Raw genomic sequence first — 25,716 nt, 5'->3', positions numbered from 1 at the left:
CACACCACAGGAGAATGTGTTGTTAACCTGTTCGGGCGGGCCCGAAACACTGCCCCCTCCTCCCCCAGTTATTACGCATTAAAAATCATAAATAATTTTTTTTCGACTAGTACACATGTTATACATCGTTGGAAAGCTACGATTCTTGTGCTTCCATTGAAATAAACCAATTCAAGCTCATCTTGCAACAGAAAGTAGCATCAACGTCTTTGTCCGGTGACCGTTCATTCAACAATGCCAGAGAAAAAAGTTGTACTTACCTTCGATTACTTAGGAATGTCCAGGTATGCACACAACTCATCAAAACCTCATCTGCTTACATTCCCAAGGGTCCAAATTATCAAACCATGTCGAGTAGTTGTCCAAACAAAGAATTATATCCACACATAGCCACGATCTTGTTGCTTCATTGTTACTTCGTAAAAAAAAAGAATTCTGTCTCTCAACGCACTTTAGCTCATAGCATGAGATCTGGGTCAAGTAGAAACACGGGGATAATCTTAAAATAGCCGCTACACTCTGACCTGTTGATAGACACCTTGGTTTAGCCAATAGGAGCTTCCATGCCCCGGTGACAGTCCTCTAAAGCCAACTAGGTCTGTGCGTCCAGTGGTTCAAGAACAGCTGGTTCAAGAACAGCTTTCAATTTACTTTGGGCATGCTGTTTAGGCGTTTTTAGGCACATTTAACAGTCTCCAGAACAGGTTAACTACGCATCCAAATTCGAATGAAAAAAAAAAAAACATAGACAAGTGTCATGGCTGGCTGCAAGGAGGACCCAAAGCGGAATACGGAACGGAAAGTTTATTAAAGGGACGACTGAAATCTCACAAGCAAACTCTGGAACCAAAACAGAAACAGGCCGTAGAAGGTAACTCAAAGGGGTGATCCGAAAAACATAGTCAAGAAAGGCAGGGTCCGAGATCGGGAAGGCAATCCAGTATGTCCAGGGAAGGGTAAGGCAGCGGCTCAACGTGGCTGGAACAAAAGAGCATATCACAGGATATGGAACTGGTCTCGAACATAACAAAACTCTTTGGCAAAGCAGGAGGGGAAAACAGAGGGTATTTATAAGGGGTGTAATCAGCGCACAACAGGGAACAGGTGGTGAGAAGGAAAAAGCTGCTGACAGAAAGAGCGCTGCCATGAAACACAGTGACCACTAGGTCACCCCTCAAACCGTGACAGACAAGTATGTTAAATTAGGCTTTGAAATTCAGAGAAAATATTCTCTGCTAGAGACTGGGGGGGGGGCGTGTTGCCTGAAGGAGCTGAAGCTTCGCCCCCTCGAGTTTAGCAACAATAGCAACACTAGCTAAATCCATTGCAGATATCAGAACAGACCTACCTGCAGTTTCTGAGTGTTTTATGTGTTAATTACTTTGTCATTGCATCGTACAAGCTGATTAACAGAATGCAACTGTCTGTGATCTGACGCAGATAGGTCGCTGTGACGTAGATATGTTGGGTTTTTCCCCCGCCTACACAAAACCTGAGCTACAAAAGGGAGAGAAACTGTTTAACGGTCTAACTCCATTTCAGTGCGAAAAGTTTTCGCGCTTTGCACGTGCTTTTAGGAACTAATTTCACACGTATATAATGTACTGAGAAGCAAATCATGGAATTTGTTTTACAGCATTTTTATGGTGTCAGAATAAACACGGTTGTTTCGTTTGAGTTTGGCCAATCATGAAATAGTTGTTTTGTCATCAGAGCTCGTGAAGTTTTTCTGGATAAAATGCACTGTTTAACTTTTCATAAAGTTCATGAGCTTGTCAATGTCACTTTGTCAACCATCACAGCCAGGATAGGGCGGGACATAACAAGTTTGACGTGCTATAGCAAACCTTCATTGTAATAATGCATAAATGGTTATGATTGTTTACAAGATGGTACTCAGCATTAACACTGTGAGCGGAGTGGGGGGTGGCTTCTGGGGCTTGAGCCCCGAATGTCTTCTCAAAAGAAAGGTTTTCTGTTTTTGCAAAACTGAAACTAAAAAGTGCAGAGTATGTGCAAGTAGTAATATACACACAAGATATGTATATAAATAGTATAACTGAATAGTTATAACAGCACCCCCCTGATAAATATGTTCCCGCGGCTATAGGTGTGTGGCGGTCCAGACCAGGGTGAAGGGGGGGAAGTACGGTCACTGGAGGAAGGTGTGTAAGGGGGGGTCGACTAGGGGGGCTATCACCATGGTGCAGAGTTTAGCAGGGTAACAGCCGCAGGGAAGAAGCTGTTCTTAGGAACGGAGGGCCCTGTAGTGCCTCCCAGAGGGGAGGAGGTCAAACAGTCTGTGGCTGGGATGGGAGCTCACGACACAGACTATTTTGCGCTGGACTGCCTATATGGTGGGGAGTGAGGAACCAGTGATGCATTGGGCAGTTTTCACCACCCTCTGAAGTGTTTTTTTCGGTCCCTAACAGAGCACCTACCATACCACACTGAGATGCAGTAGGTAAGGATGCTCTTGATGTTGCAGCAGTAAAAGTTCACCAGAATCTGAGAGGCAGATGGCCTTCTTCAATCTCCTCAGGAAGAAGAGATGCTGGTGAGCCTTCTTGACCAGGGTTGAGGTGTTGAGGGTCCAAGAGAGGTCCTCCTCGATGTGGACACCCAGGAATTTAAAGCTGGTGACACGCTCAACCTCCGTCCTACTAATACAGATGGGGGGGGGGGGGGGGGGGGGGGGGGTTGTGCCACCTTTAGTCCTCCTGAAGTCCACACTGAGCTCTTTGGTCTTCTTGGTGTTGAGAGCCAGGTTATTGTCAGCGCACCACTCTGCCAGATGCTTGACCTCTTCCCTGTAGGCAGACTCATCATTGTTGCTGATGAGGTCAATCAAGGTTATGTCATCTGCAAACGTCACAATGGTATTAGAACCATGTACAGGTGTGCAGTCGTAGGTGAAAGGGGAGTAGAGGAGAGGGCCCAGCACACAGCCCTGTGGGATACCGGTGTTCAGGATGAGGGTTGAGGAAGCGTGGTTCTCTAATCTGACAAACTGGGTTCTGTTGGTAAGGAAGTCCAGTATCAAGTTGCTGAGGGAGGAGTTGATGCTTAAACAACAATATTCTCGGATGGATGACTTAATCATAAGTGGGCTTGCAACAAGACATCAAACTTTTGCCGGTGTGGTAGACGGAGAGAAAGGAGAGAATGCCAACACGAGAGAACAATACTCTCTGGAAAGAGAGGTTGTCCAGTTTTTTCTAAGCAAAAAATGGAAATACAAACTAACGCGATCTCAACCTGTCATAAGCTTCCCACAAAGGATAAGAAAACCAAGCCGGTAATTGTCATACGTTTCGCCAACAGAAAAGCCAAAACAGAATTATTGAGGCAAGGAAGGAAGCTGCGTGGGTCAGATGTGTACTTGAACAAACACCTAACGAAAAAAAACGCTGATATAGCAAGGCAGGCACGGATCCTAAGAACACAGAACAAAATACAAGCTACCTGGACAAGGAAATGTAAAGTATGGATTAAGTTGAATGGATCACCCGAGGAAGCAATGAACATAATGGCAAGAGAACTCGGTGAACTGGAAAAATATAAATAAACACTGCGGGATGCTGATGAATGGGACATACAGTCGAGGACACGTACACTTGAACTAAATAATGCAAACCTTTTGAACTTTCTATGGACCAAGAAAGCCTATAACTAACAACTTTTAACTACACTGATTATAAATTACAAGACATGGACAACAACATTTATCCTGAAAATAACTTTTTCCATAATATACAAATACATTTTTAATATTATACTGATGAACAATTCAATGTCAAGGTAAAAATGGATAAAGCAGTATCTATAATACACTTTAACAGTAGAAGCTTAAATTCAAACTTCTCAAAAATCAAACAGTGTTTACAACACATTGAACAAAAAATGACAGTTATAGCAATCTCTAAGACTTGGCTCAATGATACAACAACTACAGGAGCAGAGTTGTGGAAAATATGTTGCTTGTTAAAGATAATGTTATGGAGTGTGTTACTGTAGAAATCGAGATAGAGAGAGCAAAAAATATAATTATAAGCTGTGTGTATATAACTCCGGGTTCTTGTATTGAAACGTTTACAGAAGCATTAGTGGGGTTGACAGCAATGTTCCCTCTAAGCTGCGCGCGCGTTCGCTCGTGGGGAAACTTGGTCCGAGTGTTGAAGCTTGATTATCTAAAGCGTCATCTGACACAGAAAGTCCATGTAGACGCATTGAAAACACTGAGACTTAGACATGGGAAGTCTATCGATCAAATTCTCACCGAAACGAATGAAGCCCGAGAGAAACAAATTCAGAGAGCACGATCCGACCCTGAACAAATTAAAATATTTATTGACAACGTGATGCTAGCAATTAACACCAACATGTCCATGTTATCAGTTCAGGATATACACGATCATATGGCAAAATACGTCGACCTACCTCAGAGTTGGAGAAGCAAAAATTATGCTTTTGAATTTGTGGAATGTATCAACTCAGTTGTGCAGACTGAGATGATAAGCAGTATAAGAAGTGCCCGTGTCCACACACTAATTGTGGATGAAAGGACCGATATCTCAGTGTATAAGATGCTTGTGCTTTACATTAAGTTTCGGGGGGAAAACTGATTTTAGTTACAAAACAGTTTTTGCTGGAATCATTCAGCTTTCAGGATGCACTGCAGAAAACATCCTTGATGCCATTACAAAGTTCTACGCAGATCATGCGCTAGACATGAAAAAAATGGTAATGTTTACATCAGGTGCTTCTGTCATGTTAGGCAGACATAAAGGAGTGGCTGCTTTACTGAAGCGTCAGGTACCACACCTGACTGAGCAACACTGCGTGGCCCATAGGGAGGACTTTGATGGAATTTGATGACGCATGGAAAGATGTCCCTATATTGAAAGAGGTAGAAACGCTACTCCGGACAGTATACTCCATGTTTTGCAGATCATCTGTGAAGAAAGCCAATGAAATGAAAATCGCTAAAGTCATACCTAAATATATAAAACTTGAGATAGACATACCTTTTCAAATTATAGGCCTGTTTCTTTGCTTTCGCAGTTTAAAAAAATATTGAAAAAGATTACGAATTTTTTACGGAAAAATACGGATTGCGGAACAAAAAATATGTGGGACCTTTAGTAAGTTAAAGAAACTATTTAAAAATAATGCAATGAAATTATATGAAACTATTTAAAGAGTGATAAATGAACAAGCTGCTTTTGTTGTATTTGGACTGTGCAACTCTATTGCATAAGAATATTTATGTTTTTTTGGATGCTGTCCAGATCTGATTATCAATATAAAGATGTAAGACAATAATTATTTTTATTTATTTTTAAGATATGACATGTATTCATAAAGGGTAGGCATTATAAGCATGAGCTTCAGCCTACACCTGTTTCAGACTGAATATTATTTTGTTTGTTAGCTTAACTGTATGAAACTAAGTTGTTTGTCTGAAATAAACCAACTATTATTATTATTATAATAAATCAGTTTAGTTTGATTAGTAATAGGTTTTGAGGGGATGATATTATTAAACGTTGAACTGAAGTCAATGAACAGTCCTGCACTTTTGTGGTTCATGTTGTTTAATTTGTAACTTGTATAACTGCATGCTCTTATGGGTCTTCCCTTTGGCACTTGTTTAGCTTTTCACAATGTATGCTTCATGTTTTGGCTACTGGCAATGTTTGGGACTATCTCGTTGTTATGATCAGTGACCTATGCTCTTTTGTAAGCTCTCTCTTGGAAGTCGCTTTGGATAAAAGCGTCTGCTAAATGAATAAATGTAAATGTAAATGAACAGCAGCAGTAGGTGTTGTTGTTGTCTAGGTGGGAAAGGGCGGAGTGTAGTGTTGTGTAGATGGTGTCCTCCGTACTCCTATTCTGGCGGTTGGTAAATTGGAGGGGGTCCAGTGTAGATGGCAAACAGGTTTTGAGGTGAGCCAGAACCAGCTTCTCGAAGCACTCCACGATGGTGGGGGTGAGTGCAACAGGGCGGAAGTCATTAAGGCTTGCTGTCTTGGAGTTTTTTGGTATCTGCACGATAAAGGTGGTTTAATGCACGTGGGGAGAGCTGCTTGGGCCAGTGACAGGTTGAAGATGTCAGTCAAGACCTTGGTCAGCTGCCCAGCACAGGCCATGAGCACGCATTGGGGGAAGCCATCAGGGCCGGCAGCCTTGAGTGCATTGGTCCTGTTCAGCACACACGTCGGTGGGGGAGAGTATGAGGGGCTGGTGGTCTTCGGGGAGCACAACCTTGATGGACGCCTCCTGTTTGTCCCTGTCCTTATGTGACACAGAAGCAAATATGCAACAGCCTACAATCCAACAACACAAACCGCCCCTTCTCCCAAAAAGCGAAACAAAAAACAAATGTAGGAATGCAAATTAATTTAACAAAAAAGGTCAAATGCAGAAACTCTTTTCTCCTTGTTTCACTCAAAGACTCAAAACACAATTTAGTTTGCTAACCACCAAATGTGACAAGAGGCTGTTAACTAGGGATGTGTCGTTTGTGAATGATTAGTTCATTTTGAACAAAGCTTTAGTATGACTCGGGAGTTAAAAGTAGTTTCAGAGAGGTATTTGTTAATTTTCTCATGGCAACTGATTGACAAATGATTGTCATTTATTATCACACTAGCATTTAATTATTACGGCAAACAATTAACAAAGTTAAAATAACTAAACCTGTAATTATCACAATCAACTAACAGTCACGTGAAAATGAATGAGGCAAACAAATCCTTTCTGTTTCCTCTTCTGGGCCTATGTAGATCACGTGATTAAATCTTTTTCAAAGACTCGTACCTGAAGACACAGGACACAGGAGATGGATGAATCCTTTTGATTTCCTCTACCCAAATGTTGTGTTGTCCTAGTGGAAGTGATGTGCGGTGATGTCAGTAAGAGGCTAGGCACTGAGTTATGAAAGGCAGATTACCTAATTTATTGTTTAGGCTAATATGTCAAAACAGTAAACGTTACGCACAAGCACGGCACACACACACGGTCGATATCAAGAAATTTCCAATCAGGATGACATATTGTGTACTACTCTCACAGTCTCTCTCTCTCGCACACACAAGCGCACACACACACCAATAGTTAATGTCCAGCATCAGAATGCAACCATTTGTATCCTTAATTATTGCACAGCGGCCATTTATGTTTGTCAGTCAGCAACAATGAAAACACACACTGCTCAATTCAATATGAAGCCCAAAATAATTTCTGACTCACCAACTGGTAGATTATTTGTAATAAAATCCATCTGCCTCTCTTTCCTTGTGAAGACGTCGATCACAGCATTGTAAAGCGTTGTTTTTACGGCCTTCAGTTTGCATAGTCTCTGGCTCTCAATTGACAAAATGGCAAGGGCTGAAAGACTTGCTTTCCCGGTCCGGTTCCGACTATGTTTTTATCCATTTCAGGGTGGAAAATGTGCACTCCACCGAAGCTGTAGTGGCTGGTATTGTCAAGACCAGTTGCAGCAACTTTGTTGCTTCAGGAACTGTTGCTTCCAAGTCATGTTCTTAAAAAAGAAGAAGCTGTGTCTGTCATTTGCCCCTTAGTTCTTGTGAGCCATACAACCCCACGAGATAACTTTTCAGCTTGACAAAGTCAAAGTACCTTGCATACTTTGACAGCTTCTCCAGTTTGCTGTCATCAAACTGGCCCAACATCTCTTCAAACATTTTGCAATCTCGGGATTGTCGCTGATTAGTTTAAACATGGCACGTAGATCTGGAAGGTGAAATAAAATTATTTGGACCAGCCATGAATTTGAGCTCCATCTGGTTGCTGCTACTCTGGGAATGCGGCGTTTGACAGTCTCATTCAGGAGATGGGCGCGTTTTGTGGCAACCAAGGGGCATAGCCAGGAGCGAACAGCACAGCACAACTCAAAAACACGGTTGGTTGGATGAAAGTAGTAGGCGTTTATTAAGCTAAATGACCAAACAAAGCACAAAAAATAACTTTGATTCTTCCTCGGTCGAGGGAACGGTCTGGACTGGTCTGGCTGGTCTTGTCTGGAGCTCCAACTCCTCACTGACAAAAATCACACAGTAGGAGGTGGTTAGATTACAGCCGTATGTACTACGTGTTGGAGTCAAGCTCCTACTCACTTCTAGCGATCCCCCCTGCGGCAGGGATGGCCCGCCTTTTATGGTGAGGCCATCCTACATTTCACTCATGAGCCGCACAGGTGCAGCTTGTTGTCTACTGTGGGGGCGGCACCCTGATGTACCTGCCCTTGATAACCTGACCCCGGGTTTGCCGGTGCCGCTGTCCAAGGCTCCCCGCGTCTTACCCCCGCAGAGAGACGGCGCCGTATTCGTCAAGGGCTCTGCCTTTATTGCGGGGAGGAGGGACATGTCGTGGCCCAGTGCACCCACACCCGAAGAGGGGGACCGGGGCCAAGACGAACCCCCCAGAACGTCACCAAGGTAGGAGAACCCTCCCCTGGTGGTCTCTTGAACATTCGTTTATTATCTGTGGAAGCATTACTGGTTGACTGTCCTGTGAGTCGTTCCTTTCCCGCATTAGTGGATTCCGGTGCTGCAGGGAAATTTATGGATGAGCAGGTAGTTTGGGATCTGCATATACCTACCGTACCGTTGAGTGTTCCCATTCCTGTTCTGGCAGTGGACAGTCGACCTGTTGGTAAGGGCAAGATTACACACAAAACAACCCCATTATCAGTGTCAATCAACAACCAGCACATGGAGGACCTTAGTTTTTTTGTCATTGAGGCTCCTGCTCACCCCATAGTTTTAGGCATGCCCTGGCTCATCCTACACAACCCCTCCATATCATGGACGGACAAGAGGATTAGGGCCTGGTCACAGGCTTGCCATGAGAGGTGTCTGAGGGTAGATATGGGGGCTACGTCGGTGGAGAGTCCAGATAACGTCTGTTCTGTGTCTGTTCCCCCCGAGTACAAAGATTTACAGAAGGCCTTCTCGAAAACCAGTGCCACAAAACTTCCTCCGCATCGACCCTGGGACTGCGCCATCGACATGCAGCCAGGAGCTCCAATTCCTCGAGGCCACGTATACCCCCTGTCTTATGCGGAGACGGAAGCCATGGAGACGTATATCAAGGAGGCCTTGGATCAGGGATTCATTCGGCCGTCCACCTCGCCTGCAGTGTCCAGTTTTTTCTTTGTCAAGAAGAAGGACGGAGGACTCCGACCCTGCATTGATTACAGAGCACTAAACAACATCACTACCAAGTACAGGTACCCTCTGCCGATCATTCATTCCACCGTTGAGATGCTGCACGGAGCCAAATATTTCACGAAGCTGGACTTGCGTAGTGCCTACAATCTCATTCGCATCCGTGAGGGGGACGAATGGAAGACCGCCTTTAGTACAACTACAGGGCATTATGAGTACTTGGTCATGCCATACGGATTAACCAATGCTCCTTCAGTCTTCCAGGCGTTCATCAACGAGGTGTTCAGAGACATGCTGGGACGCTGCGTAATTGTTTACATCGACGACATTCTGATCCATTCAGCAACATACGAACTCCATGTACTACACGTGAGGGAGGCCCTAGGGCGGCTGTTAGACAACCAACTCTATGCCAAAGCTGAAAAATGTACTTTTGATCAGACATCGATCTCGTTCCTGGGCTATAGAATCTCCACTGCAGGAGTGGAGATGGAGATGAACAAGGTCGATGCTGTCTTGTCTTGGCCAATTCCCGCTTCTATCAAAGCGCTCCAGAGATTCTTAGGATTTGCGAATTATTATCGGAGGTTTATTCGCAGTTTCAGTACGGTGGCTGCTCCTCTCACCTCCCTCCTGAAAGGAACTCCCCGTGTTCTTACATGGACGCCAGAAGCTGGAATGGCATTCGAGCGCTTAAAGAGATGCTTCACAACGGCTCCCGTCTTGAAACACCCGGACCCCACTTTGCCGTTCGTCGTAGAGGTGGACGCTTCAGAGGTGGGCATAGGAGCCGTTTTGTCCCAGCGCCAAGGTACGCCCTCTAAACTCTTTCCCTGTGCCTTCTACTCCTGTAAACTCACACCAGCAGAAAGAAATTACGATGTCGGGGATAGAGAACTACTGGCAGTCAAGAGGAGCCTGCAGGCATGGCGTCACTGGCTAGAGGGTGCCAAACATCCGTTCGTGGTCTTAACGGATCATAGTAACCTGGAATATATCAAGGCGGCTCGTCGACTCAACCCTAGACAAGCCAGATGGGCTCTGTATTTCTCACGTTTTGATTTTACCTTATCTTACAGACCGGGCTCAAAGAACACTAAGGCCGATGCACTATCGCGGATACATGAGAGCAAGGAGGACGGTGCAGAGGAGGGTCCCATTCTCCCACCAGCACGCATCATTGCACCCATCACTTGGGAGGTGGATGAGGCCATAAGCCAGGGACTAGTAAACAAACCGTCTCCTTCTAACTGTCCCCAAGGGGTGTCCTATGTTCCTACAGTGGTGAGAGATCAACTCCTCGCCTGGGCCCACACAACCCTAGCATCTGGTCACCCTGGAATCACGCGCACCCTGCAGGCCTTACAAGGGAAGTATTGGTGGCAGGAAATGGGATCTGATGTGCGTAAATACGTCTCCTCCTGTTCCATCTGCGCTCAGAGCAAAACTCCTCGACACCTTCCCTACGGTAAGATCCACCCTCTCCCAGTGCCGCAACGACCTTGGTCTCACCTGTCGGTGGATTTCGTCACAGATCTGCCTCCATCCCAGGGCCACACCACCATCATGGTCGTGGTGGACCGGTTTTCGAAATCCTGTAGGCTCATTCCTCTGTCGAAGCTACCTACCGCTTTCCGGGCAGCAGAGGTAATATTCACGTATGTCTTCCGGTGTTATGGCATACCGGAGGACATCGTGTCTGACCGCGGACCCCAATTTACCTCCAGAGTGTGGAAGTCCTTCATGGAAGGGCTTGGTGTGTCTGTTAGTCTAACGTCTAGTCATCACCCACAGTCATCACCCACGGTCAAGTGGAAAGGGTGAACCAAGAGCTGGGAAGGTTCCTGCGGAGTTACTACCACGACCGCCCTGGAGAGTGGGCTGACGTTCTTCCTTGGGCTGAGTACGCCCAAAACTCTCTCCGACATTCTGCCACTGGTTTGACGCCCTTCCAATGTGTTCTAGGCTTCCAGCCCCCCTTAGCGCCTTGGCATCCTAGTCCGACGCAAACCCCTGCAGTGGATGAGTGGTTTCGACGGGCTGAATCCACATGGAATGCGGCCCATGTCCGCCTGCAAAGTGCTGTGCACTTTGCAGAGCACAGCTCCTGTGTTCAGACCCGGAAATCGCGTATGGTTGTCCACGCAAAATTTGCGGTTACGCCTGCCCTGCCGTAAATTAGCACCCCGGTATATAGGGCCTTCTAAGGTCCTGAGGAGGGTGACTGAGGTAACGTACTCCCTCCATCTTCCTGAGCACTTTAAGATCCATCACACCTTTCATGTCTCCCTCCTCAGGCCGGTGGTAATGGGTCCTCTGGATAGCGGCGTCCCGCTCTCTTGTGCCAATGTTGTTTTACACATAGTTTAAACCAAGTGCTTGTATGATGTTAACATGCTTGCAATTTTTTGTTTGCGCTGGTCAGATTTTTCTGGATAGTTTGCATTAAAACTGGCAGCATGAATAGAGTTAAAGCTGTCAAAGTGGGCCAGACATTTTCATTAAAACTGGCAGCATAAATAGAGTTAAAGCTGTCAGCGTGGGCCAGACATTTGGCTCTTGCGGGCTGGATCTGGCCCGCGGGCCGCTAATTGGGGATGGCTGCCCTAGTGTGTTGATGGCCAGCATCAGAACTAGAGCCGGTAGCCCTCGAAAATTGTTCTTTGTGCCCATAGGGACTTTCAATATAGTCTACCTATTTGTCCTTTGAGCTATGAAAAGCAGCTGAGGTTGACCACCAACCCATCAGAAAGGCTGGCATGGTTAAGATATGACTTTCTCCCCTTGTACCGCCGCTTGTTGATTTGGGTGTGAAGGTCTCTCATCGCCCCACTGGTGTGGGTAGAGGACTGCGACGCTGCTGAAGGGTGGGTGGTTAGCCATTGGCCTTCCGTTGCCTCTGAAGAGGTTGGGATGTGCAGTGGCCATACCCTCCTGTAGAGGTGGCTCTGTCCCTGCATAGCTTGGCAGGTGAACCCTTAAGTAAAAGGTAGGTCCTTAAATAAAAGGTAGGTCCCAAAGGATTTTCTGGTCTGGAGACAAATGTTTAGACTGGGAGAGCCAAAGGTGGCGTAAAAACAGATGCTATGGGCTTGCCATTGGCTTTTGCCATGTTACGATTTGCAAAGTAGTACTCAAAAGTACATGGAATGTGAATGTATTAGGAATGTGCTGTATCTAAATAAGAACTGCAAATATTTAGAACATGGGCAAAAAAATCTTCAAAACCCTGTGCCTTTAACCTTATGCCAAAGTATTGTGTTTTTTAAATAATACTATTACTATTATTTAACATCTTCATAGATGCCCCCTGGTTGATGCAGTGAATTTGGTGCAATTTGATACCGACCAAAACATGTCGGCCCTACAGAGTATTTTGGAAAAAACGGTGTCAAATTTCGATACTTTCTTTTGGTGACGAAACAAACGCTTTCCAATCACTCACAGCGTTGTTGGGTTAGTTACCTAGTCGACTTTACTGACAAATCACCGCACTCCATTTGACTGGTTTACATCTTACCTCTCTAACTCAGTTCATTCAACTCAAGCCTTTTAAATCCACTCCCTCCTCTGTCACTTCAGGTGTGCCCCTGGGCTCTGTCGTGCTGCCCCATACTCTTCATCATTTACCTCCTCCTCCTTGGCAATATCTTTCGCAAATTCAACATTCACTTTCACTGTTATGCTGATGACAACCAGCTCTACCTTTCTACTAAACCCTCGTCCACTCTCCCGCCCACCTCTAGGGTGACCAGAAGCTTTTTGACAAAGGGTCAAAAAGGAGGACAATCCCAATAAGTTGTTAGAATGAAATTAAGTCAATAACATTAGTCATTTTAGTAAAACAACATTTGTAATTTGAAAGAAATCCAATACTTCAATACAAGTGCATTGACTTTCTGTTGTCTTTGGTGAGACAAGTTTATTCAAAAGATAAATAAGAAAATAAGACAGTACCATTTCCCAAACTATTTCAATTGGAATAGAAATTAAAATGTATAATTTGGTCAACTCAGCAGTGGTTGTTTTATCATCCACTATTACTGTGTTCGGAGCAAAAAATGATGTTAAGAAAAGTGCCCGGCAGAACTAGCATTATCCTCGTGCATGCCGCTTTAAAACCCCTTTCCCCCTACTACTCACGTCTATATCAACGCGACAGAGCTTACAGAAGGCACGATATTGATCTTTGCTGCTCTTAGTGGCAATGTGGAATTCTGAACTCCACCTAGGTTTGAAGGAGGTCTTTCTTTTAGGCATCTAATCTGGTTCATCCAAAACTTCCTCAAATTAAACAGTAATAAAACCGAAGTTCTCCTCATTGGCACCAAATCCACTTTATCCAAAATCGACAGTTTTTCTCTTTCTATTGATAATAAGAGTCTGGGGGCCTCATGTACTAATGCTTTTGCGCCCACTTCAAGCGTATTTGTTTCGCAATTTGCGCGTAAAAGCATGGCGAGGTATACATGCCGCAATGAGTTAAAAGCGCAGACTGCCTGCCTTACCCCCCACACTGCCACCATTCTAGTACACAGTAGGGATGGGCATAATTAATCGACGATCGATTATCGATCATTAAGAATTTCGTTGATGACATTATTTGTTCATCGATAAAACGAATGCGTGTTCTGTTGCGTAGTGTGAGTCTTTAAGGAATGCAATGGATTTCGCTATGTGGCAGCAATTGAACATTTTACCCAACAAAGCCAATGTTTTGAAAAAAACGCCACAGGCCTACTCAGTTACCGGCGAGTTTCCATGTAGGCTATTTCAAAAGTAAACATGAAGAGGTCACGGCGAAGTGTAGCGTGAGACCATTTTGACTTAAAAATTACTTGTTCACTGCCAACACTGCAAAGCTGAGTATAAATACAACTCCTCCACAACTCAAATGATGTACCACTTGAAGAACGTACATCCGACCCTGGTTAGTGGCGGTGCATCCTGCTCTTGGTGTTAGCACAGAGGAGCTGCGATGCACAACGAGCAGATAAAATTACCCAACGGATCTGCAAGTTCATCGCGATAGATATGCTACCCTTACGTATTGTTGAGGGCAAAGGTTTTTATGAAGCTTTGTTAATTAACCGGAAAAAAAACGAGGGTCAGTTGTGTTTGAGCACCGGCTTCTAGCTGTCGGCTCCGCTTCTAGGAGTTACAGAAATGGTTGTTCTTCTTGTACTAGCTACAGATCTCAATGCGGAAACACGCTGTGTTTTGTCTATTTTCACTGCATTTTAATATAGCCTATAAATAGTGAATTTTAATCTATATTTTTTAATGATTAATCGAAAAACGCGAAGATATAAATAAAATTGACTTTGGCATGTTGAGATTACTAGACCATCTCAAAATGTGCTATTTAAATAAAATTGACTTTGGCATGTTGAGATTACTAGACCATCTCATTACTAGACCAAAGGAATTCCCATTAAACTGATTATTAGGCTCGTCAATCATAGGACAGATTATTAATTAAAAGTGTTATTTTACTGAACAGAAAATAATTTGGCAATGAGATTTGTCTCTGATCCATTGGTATCAGCATGTGTACTTACATTGGTACACCAACCATATTTCTTCATCTTAATTTTTCTGCAGCTTGTCCTAGTGGCGAAAAGGCTAATGAGGATAATGGTTGTGACAAGTGAGTAATTAAGATATTATTAAGATTAGTAAGTAATTTCTTCTTCTTAATCTTTAGAATGTGATCTGGCCATCAAGTTGACATTTAAAATATGTTTAAAAGAACTTTAGCAATTTATTGTGTTTCAGATGTTCATTTGGTCTGTCTGGATTTAATTGCAATGAGAGTAAGTATGGCCAAGCCGATCATATTTGCAGCATATTAATTTAGATCTTGTGTTGTTGTACTAACTGACCTGGTTGTTCTGTGTGTGTGTGTGTGTGTGTGCGCGCGCCTGCCTGTATCTCCCTTCTCTCTGTATAGGATGGCAGTTAACTCTGGTGATTGTTGGATCTGTGCTCGGGGGTGTGCTGCTCATCACTCTCATTGTTCTGTCTACAATGGCATTCAAGTTAGTCACACACACCAAACACACACACACACACTCATGAAGACAGTCGACAACCCTTATTTTGCACAGCCAACAATCACAATGCTTTCCACCAGTTATGCACACATGTGTACATTGTAAAATAAATCTCCACAACTATCCACACCTTTGCTTACGAGAGAATTGTGTACAACCCCGATTCCAAAAAAGTTGGGGTATGGTTTGATAAAATAAATAAATACAATGATTTAATAATCTCATAAACCCATTATGTTATTCACAATAGAACATATAAAACATGTAAAAATTTTAAACAGATTAAATGTACCATTTTAAGGAAAAAATAAGGTCATTTTGAATTTGATGGCAGCAACACGTCTCAAGGCTATGTTCACCACTGTGTAGCATCCCCTATTCTTTTAACAACAGAAAAACAACAGAAAAAAACTAAAACTTTGATTAATTAATAGGAATTCTGAGGCAGTTCTATGGAGGCACTCCACTGCATCTCTGCTAGTGAGCCTTAATAGTAGATTACACGGTCCTCTGCCGTGTGCCAATACAAACGATCTTTTCTAAGCTGGTTATCGAGAAGCAGGTCCAACAAAGCCAACTATTCCATCAAGGGTGAATCAAATGCTCACTCCTTTACCCTTTCTCCAAGATGAGATATCACTAAGCAAGTTTAACAGATTTATCATATTTAGAAAATAATGAAAAGTTTGGACAGTGCTAAATAGTTTGACATCATCTTGTTTGGCATTCCTTTATTTTTCTAAGCCCTAAGTATGTACTATTCCTTTAGTTCTGCTAACCATACCTGTGTACAACAAATCTCAAATGGGTGGAATGATTGTGACTTGTTTTCCTCAGACCGTCAAAGGAGAAGTCTGAAAACAACATCTATGAAAGCTCCTATCCTACCAAAGCTCCTGCTACTAATGTGGGCATGACCACTTTCCAAGCTAATGCTAACACAAGGGTACCGCAAATTCCTAGAGCCAAGGCTAACAATAGCTGGAATCATGGTAGCAACCTGGAGATGACGGAGAGTGGCAGCCGACATGCTTTGATCAAGGACAAAGTGGTAAGAGAGTAAGAGGTGACAGAGGAAGAGCGTTAGTGACAAAGTGTTGATGAGGATATATAAAACATGCAAGTATGAACTAATGTGTACAGCTGTTCAATTGCAATGACTTTGAATCCCCAACAGCAGGGCTTGTGTTAGTGTTACTCAAAACAAATAGTGTACCAGTCTGCTACATTTGAAAATGTGATTTTAATATGAAAGAAAAAGTAAAATGTAAAGTGTGTATTTCTCATCAGTGATGAGGGTCGTTTAAAATATAAGAATTGCTTCAGATACAGTCAAAAGTAATACAATTCGAATTTAATAAACAAAAGAGAAAAATCCAACTAAGCTTAAAGGTTCCACTTTGATTTCCTTGTGCTTCCCTATGCTAGGATAACCTTCATATGACCCTGTACTACCAACTGGACTAGCCACCATTTAGAAATACACTATTTACCATATGAAGTTGCAACAATTGTGTTGTTTTGTTTTCGAAGCCTTGCAGATTTTAATGCATTATTTTTCTCATAACACGCTCATGTGTTTCATATAACGGTACAAGTGAGTTCCAGATGAACTAGCTAGCTACAGTACAGACTTTCAAAAATGTTATCAATCTAATTAAAGAAAGTAAAAATATGTATTATATTAAATAATATTTATTATCATTTTACACTGATTCCAATGTATTTCATTCTTTTTAGAGGAATATGAACCTGGACCCAGATGAGATGAGGAACCCTTACAACAGGAATCCATACAACCAGAATCAGGGCAAGCCCAATCTTTACTACATGCATGACAATGCATAACTAGGAGCCAAGGCCCGAGAATACATAAACATGCACATTGATTTTGTGATTAAACTAAAATTCACTTTGTATTCTATTGTATTGGAATTTCCCTTTTCTTATATAAAGTGCATATCTTAATGACTGAACATGAGATGGTGTTTGACATGTGAACCAAGTACAACTCATGCTTGGTAAACCTGGCATATTACAGCAGTTTTAGTGCATCAGCTTGCTGGTGCAGAGTTAAGCTGCACTTCATAACAGTAACAATTGAAGTCCGGCCTATGTGGTGGAATTGACTGGTGATGCTGATGCTGATTGGTGTGCTGACTATAAATACTCAGTTTGCATTGTTATACCTGGTAGAAATGTAAAAGGAAACATCAATAGGGACCTGGTCCCTTGTTTACTTATTTCAATCATCAAATCAATGGCGTGACCTCTAATGCTTGTGGGCAAATATTGCTAAATGTATCTGTCAGTAGCGTAGAACCATAGAACAAAAAATAAAATAAAAATGCATTAATAGTCATGACTTTGTTTTTTAAATACTTTTTATGAAAGGATATTAACTGTCAGTAAAATATAACAATGTTTTGTGAATTAATGGTGTAGATGCGCAAACAAAATCAAATTTCTATATTTTATTTCAGTAATGTGCTTAGCATGTAACCCTCATTATACAAATGAGAAACTAGATTTGGAAGAACAATATGAGACTTGTAAAGTTAATGCCGAGACCAAAACTAATATTTCAACAAGTTCATGCCGCCTTTTTCTTTCAGGTTTTAAAGACAATGATAAAAACATTTACATGGTGGTACTTTTTCTGTATGGCATATTGTATGGCTCTTATACTGAAAAGAATCGGGTCATTATATTGTCGTTACTAGCCAGCATTTCACCCATAAACAAATCCCTTTGAAAGAAGCTGATTTAATATCATGCAAACATTGGCTGTCAGCACTGCTCATCTGGCCATCTGCGCTGTAATACATTTACATTTAGTTATTTAGCAGATGCTCTTACCCAGAGCGACTTACGTGAGTACAGGGACATTTCCCCGGGGCAAGTAGGGTTATGTTCCAAAGACACCTTGCATTTGGCATGGCCGGGAATTGAACCGGCAACCTTCTGATTAATAGCGTGATTCCATTACCGCTCAGCCATCTGACCCCCTCAGTAATGATAATATAAAAACATATTTTGGAATTGGCAATTGAAATGTTGTCCAGTCCTCATTTGATTATGTCTTGCAAAGCAATGAAAATCAAATCCCTGTAGGCTATATAGTGTGACTCCCCAAATGGAGGAGGAGGAGCCTGGGTAAGGTCATCAACCGGCTCACTCTTGCCACATGGCCGCTGCCTAACTGGCACCAATCAGAGAGTAATTGAACTCCCCATAAGGATCAACAACTCATTTTGCTGGGGAGAGAAAACAAGGAGGTTGGAAGACTGGAGGACGGCGGTTGTTGAAAAGGAGGAAACCTTGACCACACCAAGATTGGAGGAGCAAACAGGATGAAGGTCCTAGAGCACAGACTCTCTTTAACCCTCTCTCTCTCTCTCTCTCTCTCTCTGTCTCTCTCCCTCTCCCATCTGTCGGGACTGATGAGGAACCATAGTGAGTTGTTTTACAGTTAGACCTTCTCATTTTTGCTGATTCTGGAGTCTGATGTCCTGTTGTACCTTTTGCTTGAGGCAATTTTTTCCAGCATCTGCTTCTTTTTAATGGAAACGGTTTACCTTATAGGCCTAACTGCTGTTTACTTTATAGGCCTATTAATTTCGCAAATGCGAACAGCTAATCTAAACGGCGAGAACAGCATCACTCAGGGCACAGCATGTCTTTGAATCGAGCAATACACGGGTTCAACAGTGCCTGGCTCTCCCAGTTGTTCTCAAAATGGGGTCCACAAAATAATTTGCCATAAATTATTAAATTGTGCTGTATCATTAAAAAGTGAAAACATATATAATAATGTACAGATGGGGACCATTTGCACCAATAAAACAAGCATATTGTGTCCCTTAAGGTCTTTGCACACTGGACGGGACACATGATCATATCCAGCTAGACAAATCCCAAAGCAAAGATCAATGGGTCGGCGCGGCTGACAACCAAACCTCAGAAAGAAAGGTGACTCCCCAGTAGCATCATTAAGAGTACAATTGTAGGCATGTACCAAAGGACGCACATATTTCCGCCACTGTTCCTTTTTCTTGTCCTCCAGTGTGCCCAAGAGATCCAAGAGAGTGCGATTAAATCTTTCCACTGGGTTTCCCCTCGGATGATAAGGTGTGGTTCTAGACTTCACTCCAGCTAGCTAACATAGCTCAGCCACAATCTCAGACTCAAAGTTTGCACCTTGATCTTTGTGGACTCTCTTTGGGAAACCAAAGTTGCAAATCAGATTTCCCCACAGGATTGTTGCTGCTGTTTTAGCAGTTTGGTCTTTAGTGGGAAATGCCATAGCATATTTAGTGAAATGATCGGTGATCACTAAAACATTTCTAATGTCTCCCGAGTCTGGCTCCATGGATAAAAAATCTATACACACCAGCTCTAATGGGGAATACACTTTGTTATTGACCAGTTTTGCTGCCTTCTGAGCTCTTGCTTTTCTTCTTAGACACCGTTCACAGGTTTTAGATTTCTGATCAACATCTGCTGCCATTTTTGGCCAATAAAACCTAGCACAAGCCAGCTCCAGCGTTCTTTCATATCCCATGTGCCCTGTCTGGTCATGTACTCCCTCCAAAGCCCTTTCCTTGTGATTTCAGGAATCACCAACTGGTTATGGCACTGCCCTACTTGGTTAGACACTTGACGATACAAGACTCTGTCGATGTACTTCAGTCGAGGTCTCTCTTTCCAGAGGAGACACACATCACAACTCTCATGGCGCTTTTCCATGCCTGACAACGTTGTGCCAGACTCCATCAGATACATGACACGTTTAATAGTGGCGTCCTGCCTTTGAAATCTCTGCCAGTCAGCTGCTTTTAAACCTGGTAAGGTGGAACTCCCCGGCCACGGATCAGGCTCCTCGAGACAGTTAGGTACTGCATTTTCGTGACAAAGAAGAGTTTCTACCGACGTTATGTACTCCTCATTCTCGTCTTCTGATGAGTGATCATCCCCAGTGTCATCTGCTGATTGAGTAGCTTTACTGACCACCCGATGCCGCAGGCATACAGTGTTCTTCACATCTTGGCTCAGCATTTTGAAATCCTCCGGTGAGTGTAATGCCCTGTCCATCAACTGACTCACCCTCTTGTCCAAATCCTCTGTCTCTTCATCATCCAGAAGGCACTTGTGGTATCCTTGACAAGCCATCTGCGTCAATGTTTGCTTTCCCAGTCCTGTATTCTACGTCAAAGTTATACAATGAAAGTGCAGCAAGCCATCTATGTCCAGCAGCATCCAGCTTGGCTTTGGTCAAAACATGGGTCAATGGGTTGTTGTCAGTTAGGACTTGGAATGACACACCATACAGATAATCATGGAACTTCTCACATATAGCCCACTTAAGTGCCAGGAACTCTAATTTGTGCACCGGATAGTTCTTTTCACTTCGGGAGAGTCCACGGCTAGCATACGCGATGACCCGTGTTTTCCCATCCTGGATCTGATACAAAGCAGCACCTACACCATTGACACTGGCATCTGTTTGAAGGATGTATGGGATCTTCCAGTCAGCAAACCCTAAGACAGGAGCACGTGTCAGTTTCTGCACCACGGCCTCGAAAGCTGCTTGGCATGTTTGGCTCCACTTGTTAACCAGGGACTGTGTTTTAGATGTACGGGACTCATCCTTTCTTTTGGTGGCAAATTGTCCCTGTAACAGTTCATTTAGTGGTCCCACAATTTTCGAATATCCCTCCACAAATCTCCTGTAATATCCGGAAAATCCCAAGAAGGATCTAAGCTCTCTCACTGTCGTTGGGACTGGCCAATCTCGAACCGCCGCTATCTTGTCGGGATCTGGCTGTACACCATCGGCAGAGATCACATGGCCAAGACATTTTACAGACATTTGGAAAAACTTGCATTTGGACGGTGACAATTTCAACCCAAACTCTCAGATTCAGTTTAAGACTTTCATCAGACGTTCCTCATGCTGCTCTAGAGTGTCTGAAAAAATGATCAGATCATCCAAAAATGCAATGACTTCCTCCAAATTAATGCCAGCCATAACCTTCTCCACAGTCCTCTGAAATGTAGCAGGGGAGTTTGTCAGCGCTTGCGGTAGTCTCTGAAACTGCCATGTTCCAAAAGGGGTTGTGAAGGCCCTTTTAGAACGATCCTCCTCTCTCACATCAAGCTGATAGTAGCCACTTTTTAGATCTAGGACAGTGAACCACTTAGATCCGGATAACAAGGTAAAGGTCTCCTCAATCCACGGGAGAGGATAAGCATCCTTTTTGGTGAGATTGTTGAGCTTACGATAGCCAACTACCATCCTCAATTCACCATTGCATTTTCTCACTAAAACCACTGGCGCTGCATACGGGGAATTAGATTCCTATATGATTCCAGCAGCTAGGAGATATTTCAAATGTTGTTTCAAATCCTCAAAATCTGCCGGTGAAACACGGTTAATGCGTTCTTTAAAGGGGATATGTTCCATTAGCTCAATAGCATGGTCAACACCTGTCATATGTCCTATGTCCAGATCATGTAGGGCAAAGGCATTTGCTGCTTCTCTGTTTATTATTTGTGTGATGTGCTCCTTAAACTGTTCAGAAACAGGAGAGTCTTCAAAGTTTAAAACAACAGACTTTTCATCACGTCTCCCATTCTGGCTGTTTGGTCAGTACCTACAATAGTTGGTAGTACAGTCTCCAGACGCCTAGCCAACATTTTGGCCAAGAGTTTGACATCTGCACATAGCAGAGAGATGGGGCGGTAGTTACCACAATACAGTGGGTCTTTGTCCTTTTTTAAAAGCAGAGAAATAGTGGCTTGTCTGAACGTGGGGGGAATATTGCCATTTTGCATAGATTCATTTAACATGTTAAGTAAGATTGGAGCTAATTGATCTGAGAATGTTTTATGAAACTCTGCCGGCAGGCCATCTGGCCCACAACTTTTCCCCCTCTGCATCAGCATTAAAGCACTGCTGAGTTCACCAATCGAAAAGGGTTCATCCAGTCTAGATGATGTTGCGCTGTCAATTGAGGGAATCTCTAAAGAGTAAAAAAAACCGTCATATTTTTCCTCATCAGCCACGCATTCAGAGGTGTACAATTTGGCATAAAAGTCTCTGAAATAGTTATTAATTACCTGTGGGTCAATAGTTGTCCCATCAGTAGAACTGATCTGAGTTATATGTTGTGATGAAGATGCTTGTCGGAGTTGGTGCGCAAGCAATTTACTAGGTTTATCTCCAAACTCATAATATTTATGACGTGACTTTAACAGTGACTCTGCAGCTTCGTTGGAAGCCAGGAGATCAAATTCAGCCTTTTTCATGAGTAATTCTTTTGAAAGATCTGCATTGGGCGAGTCAACACATTTAGACTGAAGTTCTGATAAATCTCTTGCAAGGCTAGCACTTTTCTCTGAGTTGATCTTTTGCTGATAAGCTGAGTAAGATATTAACTCTCCTCTCAGGTAAGCTTTGCATGCCTCCCAGATGGCTGCTGCCGATGTATCTGGGTTAACATTAGTAGAGATAAAAAGATCAATGCGGTTCTTAATAGTCAAAACAAAGTTTGGGTCAGAAAGCAATAAAGAATTAAAGCGCCAGGGGGAGCGTTTCACAGATCTACCAGGAAGAGAGATGTCCACAACCACTGTTGCATGTTCAGATATCAGAATGGGATTGTAGGAACATGAACTGACAGATGGTAGGAGTTTGCTATCAATGAGAAAGTAATCAATTCGGGAGAATGTGCCATGGACAGGAGAAAAGAAAGAAAACTGTTTAGTACTAGGGTTGAGAAAGCGCCAGGCATCTGCCACTGCATATTGCTCAATAAACATCTAAATTACTTTTGATGATTTAGATAGACCAGAGGGCTTTATTAGATGATTGATCAAGTGATGGGTCAAGACAGCAATTGAAATCACCAGCAAGAATGAGTTGGTGGGACTTCAAGTCAGAGAGAGAGAAAAAAACGTTTTTGAAAAAATTATCATTGTCCCAGTTTGGGCCATACCCATTTGCCAAAATCAGGTTATGACCTCCTATTTTGCCTGTGATGATGACATAGCGCCCATTTGTGTCAGACACTACTTTGGTCACGGAGAATAGCACTGATTTGTGAATAAGAATTGCAACCCCCCTGGCTTTACTTGAAAAAGAGGAGTGAAAGAGTTGACCCACCCACCCCCTCCGGAGTCTAAGGTGATCTGAAGGCAGGAGGTGAGTTTCTTGTAAAAAGGCTATTTTAGTGTTTAAATGTGTAAGATGGTTAAACACTTTGTTTCGTTTGACAGGGGAGTTCATACCCTTAACATTCCAACTAACAAATCTTAAAGCTCCACCAGGTGTACGCAGGGTATTTGTGTTTGCCATCATTTGATAGGGTATTTTTAGGGGTGTGTACGAATGACACTCATTAATTCGTCCACCAGAAACAACGCCTGTTCCCATCCCAGCACCAGAGATGAGAGGTAAAACACTTGACTTAGTTGAGCACATAAAGTTTTAACAGCAGCATGCACGCAGGATAAAAGAAAATACACATAAAACACATAAAAACGAACGGAGATTACATAAACCCGAAACCCCGCCCCACCTCCCCTCCCCATAATTCCCGCCACTGCGTTGACACGCAGCAACATGGAACATTCCGATTCTCTGATCAGCATATTTTCCACACTTCCTAACGTCAACGCGCTGCTCCCACAGTAATGGAAGTAAACATAAAAGAATAACTAATGTTTCTGATTGTGTTAATGTAACAAATAAAACTAAAAAAGTTGCAACAGGTATAAACAGGCTTAGATTAAGCAATTGCGTGCAAGCCAAGCACAAACATTGTCAGAAACCCAGACCAACGAACCTAGCATAAGACAGTATAACGGCTGCATAGAAGGCTACGCAAATCAAAGCTAGCCTCATTGTTAATAGAGCAGTAACGAGACAAATAAAACGCATTGTGCTGGTTGACAAATACACACACACAAAAAAGGGCACTTACGCTCAGTGAATACAAAGTATAGCGAGTACAAAGTTCAGTCCCTTACGTGTTATTTATCCACCTGCAAACCATGGACAAATTTGGTAGCATCTGCGACAGTAGGTAGCCATGCTCTCTCTCTATTAGGCAGGGTAACGCGTAGCTTGGCAGGATAAAGAAGAGCAGGCTTGTAGCCCCGCTGGTAGAGCTCAGACATGCAGGTTTTGAACTCGGCGCGCTGTTTCAACAGGTCCGGGCTGTAGTCATCATAAAGGCGAATCTTGTGGCCATTGTAGAGCAGGTCGCCTCCTTTACGTGCCTCGCGAATAACCAGGTCCTTGATTCGGAAACGGTGGAACCGTATGATGACAGGTCGTGGCCGCTCGCCAGGGGCAGGTTTTGGAGCAAGGCTTCTATGGGCTCGGTCCAGCTCAGGGAGAGAGCCAAGCACCTTTGCGCCAAAGACATCCAGGAGCATTTGGGAAAAGAAAGTGGACGGACGATGGCCTTCTGTGTTCTCAGGTAAGCCGATTATCCTTATGTTCTGTCGTCTGCTACGACCCTCAGTGGGTCAGCAGCCGGTGGTCAGAAGTGGTCAGCCACTTTGGTCCTAAGAGTCTCGTTGTCACGATGCATAGCAGAGCACGCTGTCTCCAGTTGTTGGATGCGGTGATCAGTGTCGGTGGCATTGTCTTCCAAAGAGGATATTCGTTGCCCATGGTCAGTGACCTTTGTGTGCAGGGTTTCCAGTGTTAAAGTCAACGAATCGAAAGATTCTTTGAAGTCAGCAGCAAGCGCAAGCCTGTGTTCCTCCAGTAGGGAGCTAATCTTTGCCACGCATAATACTAGCGCTAGCAGACACAGAAGACAGTGCAGGATGGCTTTTATCTACTTTGCCCTCAGGTTTGGACATTATGAGGGTGCCTGTATGGTCAACACTATTTCTAAAACTTTTTGTGAAATAATATTTCTTTTAAAAGGCTAGCATAAACAGGTAGATGAAAAGTGTGATTGTGGGAGCGAGCTGCGCACACGTCTACCCCGCACGTTGCATTCCGGAAGCCTGGTGATTAACATTCTGGCTTTGTCAGGAACATAACTCTCATTGACTTTGACAGGTTTAACCCAATCAACCAAAGAACATTCCGCAATGGCTCTTTGTGGCTGCAAAGTGATGGCATGTTCAGCTATATTGTGAATGAGTACCTTGACTTTTGCACATGACCCTGGCCGAACCTGTATGAGGTGACTACGGACCAGGAGTCCCCCTGGGAGAGACTGTATTTTGGGTTCTTCAATCAGGCCAGTGACTTCATTCTCTGATGTTTTAACATGAAATCTACCCATTACTTCACATATTTCACTTTTGGAGATTTTCAATGGTTTCCTTCCAATAAGGTGTACAGGAATGGGCTTTCTCTTATGTCAGTTTTGGTCTTTTCTTCACAAACCAAATACGCAGAGACAAAGTTAGCATGGATGGACAGTTTCTCAACATAT

The 25,716-nt window shown here is 43.3% G+C and overlaps 1 protein-coding gene across 1 annotated transcript in view; it reads left to right on the top strand.

Annotated features, from left to right (window-relative positions):
• The window catches only part of LOC124475653 (protein HEG homolog 1-like), a 59,485-nt gene extending 41,877 nt beyond the window's left edge, over positions 1-17,608 (top strand). Inside the window, exons 14-18 of the mRNA XM_047032427.1 lie at positions 14,799-14,844; positions 14,973-15,010; positions 15,148-15,235; positions 16,088-16,301; positions 16,991-17,608. Coding sequence (XP_046888383.1) covers positions 14,799-14,844; positions 14,973-15,010; positions 15,148-15,235; positions 16,088-16,301; positions 16,991-17,098 — 494 coding nt within the window. The 3' untranslated portion in view covers positions 17,099-17,608. The remainder of the gene's footprint in view (positions 1-14,798; positions 14,845-14,972; positions 15,011-15,147; positions 15,236-16,087; positions 16,302-16,990) is intronic.
• Positions 17,609-25,716: the final 8,108 nt, after the last annotated feature.

This window comes from Hypomesus transpacificus, chromosome 13 (genome assembly GCF_021917145.1).
Source record: "Hypomesus transpacificus isolate Combined female chromosome 13, fHypTra1, whole genome shotgun sequence".
NCBI lineage: Eukaryota > Metazoa > Chordata > Actinopteri > Osmeriformes > Osmeridae > Hypomesus > Hypomesus transpacificus.
Note: the sequence above shows the minus strand (reverse complement) of the source record. Positions and strands in the feature narration are given on the sequence as shown.